Here is a 12944-nt window from a genome sequence, read left to right as displayed (position 1 = left end):
TTTAGCCATTTCCATTTTGAAAAGTTATTCAATCTGCTTCCATTACCTTTCCAGATAATAACAATAACTCGCTGCGTATTTTTTTTCCCCCTCATGTCGCTCTGGTTCTTTTGCCAATTACCTTAATTCTGTGTCCTCTGGTTCCTGACCCTCCTGCCACTGGAAACAGTTTCTCCTTATTTACACTATCAAAATTATTAAATCTCCCCTTATCCTCCTCTGCTCTCAAGGGAACAACCCTAGTTTTTCTAGTCTCCCAACATGGTAACATTCTGGTAAATCTATGCATTAAATGTTATCTTATGTGTCTGCCCAGTTCACCATTCTATCATCATCATCATCGGCAGTCCCTTGGATAAGACTTGCTTCCACTCTAAAAATGAGTTCTTAAATGACTGAACAGTCCAATACAAGAACCACTCATGGGATTGGGGGTAATATACTAGCATGGATTGAGGATTGGTTAATGGACAGAAAACAGAGTCGGAATAAACGGGTCATTTTCGGGTTGTAACTCGTCATCATCATCACAGGCAGTCCCTCGGAATCGAGGAAGACTTGCTTCCACTTTTAAAATGAGTTCTTAGGTGGCTAAACAGTCCAATGAGAACCACAGTCTCTGTCGCAGGTGGGACAGACAGTGGTTGAGGGAAGGGGTGGGTGGGACTGGTTTGCCGCACGCTTGGTTTCTGCATGCTCTCGGCGATGAGATTCGAGGTGCTCACCGCCCTTCCAAATGCACTTCCTCCACTTAGGGCAGTCTTTGGCCAGGGACAGCCAGGTGTCGGTAGGGATGTTGCATTTTCTCAGGGAGGCTTTGAGGGTGTCCTTGTAACGTTTCCTCTGCCCACTTTTCCTCTGTATATCTCCTCCTGTTGGAAGTGCATGTGTGACACTGAGCAAGAGTAGGATGGGACTCAACTATGATGCCATCTCCACGGTTGAATTTCCTGCCAAGGCTGAAATAATGCCACTTGTGCAAAGAAATAAATCCATGCTTCCATAAAAGAGGAAGAAAACTGTCAAGAGGGGTAATTATAGAATATAGAGCACACCATGTTCTTATGTACCATCTAATAAATCATGAATTATTTTAAATGTTGCAACTATCGTGGCAAATAAGAAAAATGGATCAAATGTGCAGTCATATCCTATTTTATTTGGAAATTTGCTACTTTCCTAACCCAAATGAACTGCATCTTACTAAGATTACTTTTGTTACTTAGAATCATAGAATGGCTACAGTGCAGAAGGAGGCCATTCGGCCCGTCGGGCCCGTGCCAGCTCTCTGCCAACAGCACTTCAGCCAGTCCCACACCCCCGCCCTTTCTTAAATAGCCCTGCAATTCTTTTTTCCCGTCAGGTACTTATTCAATTCCTTTTTGAAAGCCATGATTCAATCTGCCTCCACCACACTCTCAGGCAGTGCATTCCAGATCCTAACCAGTGGCTGCGTAAAAATGTTTTCCCTCATGTCGCCTTTGGTTCTTCTGCCAATCATCTTAAATCTGTGTCCTCTGGTTCGTGACCCTTCTTCCAATGGGAACAGTTTCTCTCTATCTACTCTGTCCAGACCATCATGATTTTGGACACCTTTATTAAATCTCTTCTCAACCTTCCCTGCTCTAAGGAGGGGAATGACTCATCAGGGAGGGCAGCAGCAGCCAAGTTCATGGCACCGTGGCTGGCTCTGCTGCACAGGAGGGCAAGAAAAAGAGTGGGAGAGCGATAGTGATAGGGGATTCAATTGTGAGGGGAATAGATAGGCGTTTCTGCGGCCGCAACCGAGACTCCAGGATGGTATGTTGCCTCCCTGGTGCAAGGGTCAAGGATGTCTCGGAGCGGGTGCAGGACATTCTGAAATGGGAGGGAGAACAGCCAGTTGTCGTGGTGCACATTGGTACCAACGACATAGGCAAAAAAAGGGATGAGGTCCTACGAAACGAATTTAAGGAGCTAGGAGCTAAATTAAAAAGTAGGACCTCAAAAGTAGTAATCTCGGGATTGCTACCAGTGCCACGTGATAGTCAGAGTAGGAATCGCAGGATAGCGCAGATGAATACGTGGCTTGAGCAGTGGTGCAGCAGGGAGGGATTCAAATTCCTGGGGCATTGGGACCGGTTCTGGGGGAGGTGGGACCAGTACAAACCGGACGGTCTGCACCTGGGCAGGACTGGAACCAATGTCCTAGGGGGAGTGTTTGCTAGTGCTGTTGGGGAGGATTTAAACTAATATGGCAGGGGGATGGGAACCAATGCAGGGAGACAGAGGGAAACAAAAAGGAGCCAAAAGCAAAAGACAGAAAGGAGATGAGGAAAAGTGGAGGGCAGAGAAACCCAAGGCAAAGAACAAAAAGGGCCACTGTACAGCAAAATTCTAAAAGGACAAAGGTGTTAATAAAACAAGCCTGAAGGCTTTGTGTCTTAATGCAAGGAGTATCCGCAATAAGGTGGATGAATTAATTGTGCAAATAGATGTTAACAAATATGATGTGATTGGGATTACGGAGACGTGGCTCCAGGATGATCAGGGCTGGGAACTCAACATTCAGGGGTATTCAACATTCAGGAAGGATAGAATAAAAGGAAAAGGAGGTGGGGTAGCATTGCTGGTTAAAGAGGAGATTAATGCAATAGTTAGGAAAGACATTAGCTTGGATGATGTGGAATCTATATGGGTAGAGCTGCAGAACACCAAAGGGCAAAAAACGTTAGTAGGAGTTGTGTACAGACCTCCAAACAGTAATAGGGATGTTGGGGAGGGCATCAAACAGGAAATTAGGGGTGCATGCAATAAAGGTGTAGCAGTTATAATGGGTGACTTTAATATGCACATAGATTGGGCTAGCCAAACTGGAAGCAATACGGTGGAGGAGGATTTCCTGGAGTGCATAAGGGATGGTTTTCTAGACCAATATGTTGAGGAACCAACTAGGGGGGAGGCCATCTTAGACTGGGTGTTGTGTAATGAGAGAGGATTAATTAGCAATCTCATTGTGCGAGGCCCCTTGGGGAAGAGTGACCATAATATGGTGGAATTCTGCATTAGGATGGAGAATGAAACAGTAATTTCAGAGACCATGGTCCAGAACTTAAAGAAGGGTAACTTTGAAGGTATGAGGCGTGAATTGGCTAGGATAGATTGGCGAATGATACTTAGGGGGTTGACTGTGGATGGGCAATGGCAGACATTTAGAGACCGCATGGATGAAGTACAACAATTGTACATTCCTGTCTGGCGTAAAAATAAAAAGGGGAAGGTGGCTCAACCGTGGCTATCTAGGGAAATCAGGGATAGTATTAAAGCCAAGGAAGTGGCATACAAATTGGCCAGAAATAGCAGCGAACCTGGGGACTGGGAGAAATTTAGAACTCAGCAGAGGAGGACAAAGGGTTTGATTAGGACAGGGAAAATGGAGTACGAGAAGAAGCTTGCAGGGAACATTAAGGCGGATTGCAAAAGTTTCTATAGGTATGTAAAGAGAAAAAGGTTGGTGAAGACAAACGTAGGTCCTCTGCAGTCAGAATCAGGGGAAGTCATAACGGGGAACAAAGAAATGGCGGATCAATTGAACAAGTACTTTGGTTCGGTATTCACTAAGGAGGATACAAACAACCTTCCGGATATAAAAGGGGTCAGAGGGTCTAGTAAGGAAGAGGAACTGAGGGAAATCTTTATTAGTCGGGAAATTGTGTTGGGGAAATTGATGGGATTGAAGGCCGATAAATCCCCAGGGCCTGATGGACTGCATCCTAGAGTACTTAAGGAGGTGGCCTTGGAAATAGCGGATGCATTGACAGTCATTTTCCAACATTCCATTGACTCTGGATCAGTTCCTATGGAGTGGAGGGTAGCCAATGTAACCCCACTTTTTAAAAAAGGAGGGAGAGAGAAAACAGGGAATTATAGACCGGTCAGCCTGACCTCAGTAGTGGGTAAAATGATGGAATCAATTATTAAGGATGTCATAGCAGTGCATCTGGAAAATGGTGACATGATAGGTCCAAGTCAGCATGGATTTGTGAAAGGGAAATCATGCTTGACAAATCTTCTGGAATTTTTTGAGGATGTTTCCAGTAAAGTGGACAAAGGAGAACCAGTTGATGTGGTATATTTGGACTTTCAGAAGGCTTTCGACAAGGTCCCACACAAGAGATTAATGTGCAAAGTTAAAGCACATGGGATTGGGGGTAGTGTGCTGACGTGGATTGAGAACTGGTTGTCAGACAGGAAGCAAAGAGTAGGAGTAAACGGGTACTTTTCAGAATGGCAGGCAGTGACTAGTGGAGTGCCGCAAGGTTCTGTGCTGGGGCCCCAGCTGTTTACATTGTACATTAATGATTTAGACGAGGGGATTAAATGCAGTATCTCCAAATTTGCGGATGATACTAAGTTGGGTGGCAGTGTGAGCTGCGAGGAGGATGCTATTAGGCTGCAGAGTGACTTGGATAGGTTAGGTGAGTGGGCAAATGCATGGCAGATGAAGTATAATGTGGATAAATGTGAGGTTATCCACTTTGGTGGTAAAAACAGAGAGACAGACTATTATCTGAATGGTGACAGATTAGGAAAAGGGAAGGTGCAACGAGACCTGGGTGTCATGGTACATCAGTCATTGAAGGTTGGCATGCAGGTACAGCAGGCGGTTAAGAAAGCAAATGGCATGTTGGCCTTCATAGCGAGGGGATTTGAATACAGGGGCAGGGAGGTGTTGCTACAGTTGTACAGGGCCTTGGTGAGGCCACACCTGGAGTATTGTGTACAGTTTTGGTCTCCTAACTTGAGGAAGGACATTCTTGCTATTGAGGGAGTGCAGCGAAGGTTCACCAGACTGATTCCCGGGATGGCGGGACTGACCTATCAAGAAAGATTGGATCAATTGGGCTTGTATTCACTGGAGTTCAGAAGAATGAGAGGGGACCTCATAGAAACGTTTAAAATTCTGACGGGTTTAGACAGGTTAGATGCAGAAAGAATGTTCCCAATGTTGGGGAAGTCCAGAACCAGGGGTCACAGTCTGAGGATAAGGGGTAAGCCATTTAGGACCGAGATGAGGAGAAACTTCTTCACCCAGAGAGTGGTGAACCTGTGGAATTCTCTACCACAGAAAGTAGTTGAGGCCAATTCACTAAATATATTCAAAAGGGAGTTAGATGAAGTCCTTACTACTCGGGGGATCAAGGGTTATGGCGAGAAAGCAGGAAGGGGGTACTGAAGTTTCATGTTCAGCCATGAACTCATTGAATGGCGGTGCAGGCTAGAAGGGCTGAATGGCCTGCTCCTGCACCTATTTTCTATGTTTCTATGTTTCTAACAACCCCAGCTTCTCCAGTCTATCTACACAACTGAAGTCCCTCTCTCTGGAACCATTCTTGTAAATCTTGCATCGGAACAGGCCATTCAGCGTTTATGCACCATTCGAGAAACAGAGGAACAAAAACAGATCATCTTCAAAGAATGCAATGAACTTCGATTTACCCAACTGCTCGAAATCTTTGGGCTCCATTTTCACCCATCAGGGAACTTGTGTTTTTTTTCCAGAAACTTAGTTTCTATTGGCTCTTGTGCTTTGCAACTTCAGCACAGGGCTGTTAGGACAGTTTATTTTTGAGTAATTGAATGGGTCACAATACAGAACAAATCTGCAATCAGTTGTAGTGCTGCTGGCTTCTACTTTGAGACATTTTCCTTAGTCACTTGAGAGCAGACTGGCTTGTCAATTGACATGTCTTTTGTACAGGATCTGGCATAACAGTGTGCAGCTGGAGGCAAAGAATAAAAGTCACATGGCATTGATCTTGGTTCTTGGGAGCACAGAAAGATTTGAAAAAATAGTTTTAATGTACTAATAGTCAAGTTAAGGCTTTTCTAAGTATACTGCATTCTCCAGCAAATGCTGCCTCAGTATATGTTGCTTATTTCTGTTTTTGAATGTTGCTGATATGCAGACAAGAGTTCCAAGTGATGAGACGACCTAGACAGAACTCCAGTAATTTATTTCTAAATAACTGAGGGTGCTAGAGAAAGTGTGCAAAGTTTTGTTACTGCCATTCCATCCACATTTTGTTTCTGGATTTGACACAGAATGTTAGGAGTGCAGCTCGTGTTTATTGTAAAAACACCGAGATCCAGTTTGGACATCAGGAACCCATGACATAATGATCAGGTCACAATAGAAACTTCTGTTTCCAAACTAATTGTTTCCCAGTGATCTGTCCCAATTCACACAAAACAGCAAATTGTAACTTGCTTTTACACATAAGAAATCGCAATGATGAGGAGAGTGATGAGCAGAATTGACACACTTGCTTTCTGTGAGAAATAGTGTCAGTTTGTAGGTGGATGGAAACCGTGCTCCTCAGCTTGACCAAATTCCAAAGAGAAGCTACACCAGGGAAGATATACTACACGGGTTATTTAAAACAAAATCTTAATCCTACCAAAAACATATAATCAATGATTCTACTACAACACCAATCAACAAAGTTCTTCAATTTAAAAAAAATCTCACTGTTACCTACCCCAATGGATTGTATTACATCTCCGTCAGGTTACAAATCATGACATTCCAAGACACCAAACTAACCGTCACATTCCATGGCAGTATCGGGAATAAAGGCCACAAACCACATTCAACAATCATGCCATCAGTTACTCAAAACTGATTAAACTCAGCATCACAAAAATTGCAGAGTATCTTCTTGGGAGTTTTACAAAAGTGGCTTTTATAGAATTACAAAAAAAAGCAATAGCCCATAATTTGCGGTTGTAATGACAGCGAAATGGTCAGCATTTGCCATCATTGCTGTGTAAAACTGACAGCAACTTCTGGCATCCGCACATGTGCAGTTCATTGGAAGTTGCTGTCAGCGCTACCCAGCTCCTTGACAGAGTGCGCTGTTGCGGTCTTTGCAGACACGATCAACACAGAATCAGTAAATCGACGTGAACTTCAACATTTTACGAACTAGTCTCGCTGTAAAAACCAAAGAAAATGTTACGCCTTGTTGACGTAGACGTAGCTGAGTTTTTAAATGGTGTACCAAGTCATAATTACTGCTGAACAACCTCTCTTGCCCTGAAAAAAACTAATTTTACAAGTGTTGGGAGTCTCATTCTCTCAGACGAACATTAAGAAATTCCATGATTTTTAAAATTATAAAAATTAATTTCTATTTTACTTTGAAGTTTATTATGTTTCAACTTCTACCTTAATCCCATGCGTATGTCCCAATCTTTATTTTGCTTTCTGTACAATGTCCTAAAACGTGAATTATATTTCGCTGTTTTTTTACTTCCTGCTTTGCTGTCTGTGAGAATTCTTCAATCTGATTGGCTGATCAGCCTGCCTGCTGCTTGACGCCACACATGGCACCAAATTCAAAGTCACGTCTGAATAGAGGAAATCGACGCACTGGAGCCCACGAAATCTTTGCCAGCAACTTTGTGGTCAACGGCGAGCACTGTCCCTTCGCCGCTGAACCTAAAATCCAGGCCATTACTGAAAATGCTTCCAATGTAACCATTCACCAACAATAACTTGCATTTATAATAGCGCTTTTAACGTAGTAAAATATCCCAAGACACTTCACAGGAGTGTTATCAAACAAAATTTGATGCCAAGCCACATGGCCCTTACAGCTAAAGGGATCACGGGGTATGGAGAGAAAGCATGAAAGGGGTACTGAGGTGAATGATCAGCCATGATCATATTGAATGGGGGTGCAGGCTCGAAGGGCCAAATGGCCTACTCCTGCACCTATTTTCTATGTTTCTATAAGGAGATATTAGCACAGGTGACCAAAAGCTTGGTCAAAGAGGTAGGTTTTAAGGAGCATCTTAAAGCAAAGAGAGGTAAAGAGGCTGAGATGTTTAGGGAGGGAATTCCAGAGCTTAGGGCCGACGCAGCTGAAGGTACAACTGTTAATGGTGGAGTGATTAAAATCAGGGATGGGCAGTTGGTCAGAATTAGAGGAGCGCAGAGATCTCGGAGAGTTGCCAGGCTGGAGGAGGTTCGAGATGGGGACGGGCGAGTTCATGAAACAAGGATGAGAATTTTAAAATTGAGGAATTGCCAGACTGGGAGCCAATGTAGGTCAGCGAGCACAGGGGTGACAGGTGAAGGGGTTTTGGTGCGAGTTAGGATACAGGCAGCAGCGTTTTGAATGAGCTCAAACTTATGTTGGGTGGAAGATGGGAGGCCGGCCAGGAGAGCATTGAAATAGCCAAGTCGAGAGGCAACAACTGCATAGATGAGGATTTCAGCAGCAGGTGAGCTGAGAAAAGGACAGATACAGGCAATGTTACAGGGATGGAAGTAGGCAGTCTTGGGACTGCAGCTGCATTTATAACCCATGAATCAAAGTAACACAACCTAAACCTACCACTTTGACCAAGTACGTGACCTAATATCTCCTTATATGGTTTGGCGTCATAATTTGTTTGATAATACTCCAATGAAGCGCCTTGGGATGTTTTACTTCATTAAAGTCGCTACTTAAATGCAAGTTATTGTTGTGTTCTAGCGTGCACATTTGCATTCCCACTCAGGAGCACCGACAGAATTATAGGAACTGCACATGGATTATTTTCACACACACTCCTAGTCTCAATCCTGGCTGAGTAGTTAGGTCAAAACATAATTTATCTACAAATCAATCACAACAAGGACATTTACAATTGGTGAAAATTGAATTTGTAATATTGAGTATTTAGGTGAACCAACTTTTAAAAATCGTTGGTGCTGTTAATGCAATGGGTATTTTTTTTATAGGCACAGTCACCTGGCGTGTAAACAAATATTAATCCTTGGTTGACTAAACTAACATTTATGCCCAAAGTAAGAGCAAAGAAATAACTTTAAAACAATCTTGCAATGCCCAGACACTTGCATATTATTTGAAAATGGTGCGATGTTTCATTATGGGATCCAATTTTCTGTGTGCTTCTGTGCGTTTCTGCTGTTCTTAAAGAAATACATTTAAAGTGTTTACAAACCTCCCTTTTAAAATCAAACATTGAAAATGGCAAAAATCCATTTTAACATGACAATTTTCAAAAGAACAATTTTTGCTATTGAATTTTGAACTGTACAAGTTTGGTTATTTGTACTGTTCCTGACTCAAATATACAGTGCTAACATCTGCTCCAACTGACTATACATTGTCCAGTCCTGCAAGTGAATAATCTAATGCAGCAGTATCTTTATGTACCTAGCACAGTGTTACTTGAGATCCATAAATCTCCAGCATTTGCAACAGATGTAATAATTACATTTGTATAAATCAAAAATCGACGACATAAAATAGCATGCCCCTAAAGGTATAGAGGCAATATTGCCACTTTATACTGCAGACATTAACAGTCACATTGTCACCAAAGGAGATTTTCTTTATTAAATATTAAACCAAATCAGGTCTTCAGACTAGTTATTTTAACATATTTCATTCTTATTCCAAATTTCACATATCAGTTTCTAAATTTATTTTCAGCTTAAAGTGTTCTACTGCCCTGTACTGTTGTTGATATCATAGAATGAACAGCACATGCAGCCTTTCGATCCATCGTGCTCATGACAGCTCCTTGAAAGAGCTGTTCAGTTAGTCCCACTTTCCTGCCCTTTCTCCACAGCCCTGCAAATTTTTCCCCTTTATTTATCCAATTCCCTTTTGAAAGTTATTATTGACTCTGAATCAGGCAGTGCATTCCACATCACAATAACGAACTATACACAAAAAACTCTCCTCATGTCACCCCTGGTTCTTTTGCAAGTTACCTTAAATTTGTGTCCTGTTTACTAACCCTTCTGCCATTGGAAACAGTTTATTCTTATTTACTCTATCAAAATCAATCATTTTAAACACCTCTAACAAATCACCCCTTAATCTTCTCTGCTCTATGGAGAACAATCCCAGCTTCTCGAGTGTCTCCGTGTAATTGAAGTCTTGCATCCCTTGTACCATTCTAGTAATTCTCCTCTGCGTCCACGCAAAGGCCTTGACATCCTTCCTAAGGTATGGTGCCCAGAATTTTACACAATACTCCAGATGCGGCCTAACCAGTGATTTACATAGGTTCTGCATAACTTCCTTGCTTTTGTACTCTGTGCCTCTATTTATAAAGCCAAGGATCCCATATGTTGTTCCGAACAGCCTTCTCAACACGTCCAGCCACTTTCAAAGATGTGTGCATGTACACCACCAGATTTCAGATCCTGCAGCCCCTTTAAAATTGTAGCATTTAATTTATATTGGCTCTCCTCATTCTTCCTACCAAAATACACAGGTCACACGACTCGGCATTAAATGTGTCTGCCCATTTTCACCAGTGTGTCTATGTCCTCCTGAAGTATGCTACGATTCTCCTCACTGTTTACTATAGTTCCGAGTTTCATCTCATCTGCAAACTTTGAAATTATGCCCTGTACATATCCAAAACCAGATCATTAACATATATCAAAAAGAGCAGTGGTCCCAATACCCACCCTGGGGGACAACACAGTCTTCTTCGCTCCAGTCTGAAAAATAACCATTCACTACTACTCTGTGCTTTCTGTCTCTTCGGCAATTTTGTATCCACACGGCCACTGCCTCTTTAAGTTTTGCTAACAAGTCTATGATGTGTTCCTTTATCAAACAATAAAGTAGGAGTGTTCTGTAACATTACTACAGATAAGATCGGTGTGAATATCAAGACATGCAAAATAGATACTGCAGTAAGCCTGCATCTACTCCGAGCCAAATAAACTTGACAAGTCTGAAATTATGCTTCTTCCACCGTAATGTATTTTCCACAAATATTACTATCATCACAACTACCAGCTACATAATGGTATCACAGGGCAACACCCCACGCCATGTTCCCTTTCGACCCAACTAAAAGAATGCTCTCTTTGTATGGGGCTGAAAACCAGTTAACTGTACCGCACCGGCTCCACCCCAAGCTCTCACTTCTCAGATATTTATCTTGGGGGTAGAAGGTGAAGGGTCAAGGAAAAGAAAAACAAGGCGGTTAAGAACTAATCACACATCTTTCTAATTACTCTGTGCCAAGCAGCCAGGAGGCACCCTACCAGCTAAGCAAAATACTCATTTTGTGATACCCAGCACCCCCAAGAGGCAACTTTAATTGAGACGTTTTCTGCCAAGTAACTGTCAAAGGCACAACTGCAAGGCGCACAATCCAGCATCAAGTATGCTGATGTTCGTTTACAAAACACCAATGTAAAGTGCCGAGTGCAGCCCATTGTATAAGAGAGAATCCCAAATGTGGTATTTCAGCTAAAACAAAAATCCGGTATTCCTTGAGCGGAGATAGCCGGATTTACCAGTAAGCGCACACGGTAAAAACACAGGAACAGGTATTACACAATGGTAGCCCTGTACTCTCAGCGTTGCAAAAGCAGCCTCTTGTCGCTTGCACTGCAGGCATGGCAGGTCCATGTTATTACAACATTTAAACACAACTTAAACCTACCAGATGCAAACCTGCTTTATGAACCCCACAAGTGCAGTGAACTTTTAAAGCTAGAATAGATTACATATTTTGACTACATCCCTAACTTTAAAACATTTTCTAGGGGGGAGGGGGAGGAAAAGAGACAAGAACCCATTGGCTCGGGTGAAATGTGGCACAGCTCAACACTTGGCGGTGACCTTTGAAGAGACCAGTGAAGGGAAGCCGGGCACAAGGGTAAGGTGAGGGAGGCAGCCATACGCACCCAGGGCGGGAGGTCGGAGCTCTGGATGTTCTCCTTCGCGGTTTTCTCTTCGTGCTCCAGGAAGGCCAGCGCCCGGAACAGCCGGGAGCGCTTGTTGCCGCGGTTCCTCCGCCACCAGAAGAAGACGAGCAGCCCGATCAGCACCCAGCTGAAGCTCAGCCCCAGGTAGCCCAGCACGTACACCGGGAAGATGATGACAAAGGTCTTGGAGAACTGCAGCAGGACGCCCGCCACGTCCACGCTGATCATCTGCGGCGGCGCTTGCTGCTCCTGCTCCAGCTGGTCGGCCAGGCTGGATTGCCGCCGCCGGCACCTCTCGTCCTCATCGGCGGCCGCCGGTCCGCTCATCTCCGGCTGCAGCTCGGGCTCGGGCCTGGCCTCAGTCGCCCCGGCCCTCTCCCGATTTAAATGTGGATCGGTTCAGACGGCCTCTGTGTCTCCTGGACGAGCTGGCTTGTGTGGCGCTGCCTGCTGATGCTGCTCTCACCCTCGCCGTCTCCCGACTCCCTCACACACTCGGCGCCACCAGCCCCGCCTCCGCGCTCCACCCTCCCAACCGACAGACGCAGCGCCGAGCACGCAGCACACCTGCGTCTGACGTCATCCCTCTCCACAACGTCACGATCCCTCCCTGTCTGACGTCATGCCTTCCCCGTGACGGCACAGGCTCCCTCACCCGACCCCCCCCAACCACCGAATGTTGTTGCTGCTGTCATTATTGTTGTTGAATCATAATCTGCATGCCAGACACCAGACTCCCAAAGCAAGCGCTCTACTCGCGACTCGTCCACAGCAAGTGAGCCAAAGGCGGGCAGAGGAAACGAGACAAGGACACCCTCAAAGCCTCCCTGATAAAAGTGCAACATCCCCACCGACACCTGGGAGTCCCTGGCCAAAGACTGCCCCAAATGGAGGAAGTGCATCCGGGAGAGCGCTGAGCTCCTCGAGTATCGTCGCTGAGAGCATGCAGAAATCAAGCGCAGGCAGCAGAAGGAGTGTGTGGCAAATCAGGCTCCCCGCCCACCCTTTCCTTCAACCACTGTCTGTCCCACCTGTGACAGAGACTGTGGTTCTCGTATTGTACTGTTCAGCCATCTAAGAACTCATGTTAAGAGTGAAAGAAATGCTTTTGACAAGGTCCCACACAAGAAATTGGTGTGCAAAATTAAAGCACATGGTATTGGGGGTAATGTACTGACGTGGATAGAGAATTGGTTGGCAGACA

The 12944-nt window shown here is 44.4% G+C and overlaps 1 protein-coding gene across 4 annotated transcripts in view; it reads right to left on the bottom strand.

Annotated features, from left to right (window-relative positions):
- The window catches only part of LOC139264693 (extended synaptotagmin-2-like), a 267559-nt gene extending 255295 nt beyond the window's left edge, over positions 1–12264 (bottom strand). For 2 of the 4 annotated variants that reach the window (XM_070881611.1, XM_070881612.1), the window contains exon 1: positions 11720–12264. In XM_070881611.1, coding sequence (XP_070737712.1) covers positions 11720–12067 — 348 coding nt within the window. In that variant the 5' untranslated portion in view covers positions 12068–12264. The remainder of the gene's footprint in view (positions 1–11719) is intronic. The other 2 variants (XM_070881610.1, XM_070881614.1) reach the window with 1 other exon arrangement.
- Between the last annotated feature and the right edge of the window lie 680 nt (positions 12265–12944).

The sequence above is a fragment of the Pristiophorus japonicus genome, chromosome 5, assembly GCF_044704955.1.
Source record: "Pristiophorus japonicus isolate sPriJap1 chromosome 5, sPriJap1.hap1, whole genome shotgun sequence".
In the NCBI taxonomy this organism is placed as follows: domain Eukaryota; kingdom Metazoa; phylum Chordata; class Chondrichthyes; family Pristiophoridae; genus Pristiophorus; species Pristiophorus japonicus.
This window is presented reverse-complemented; position numbering and strand designations above follow the sequence as displayed.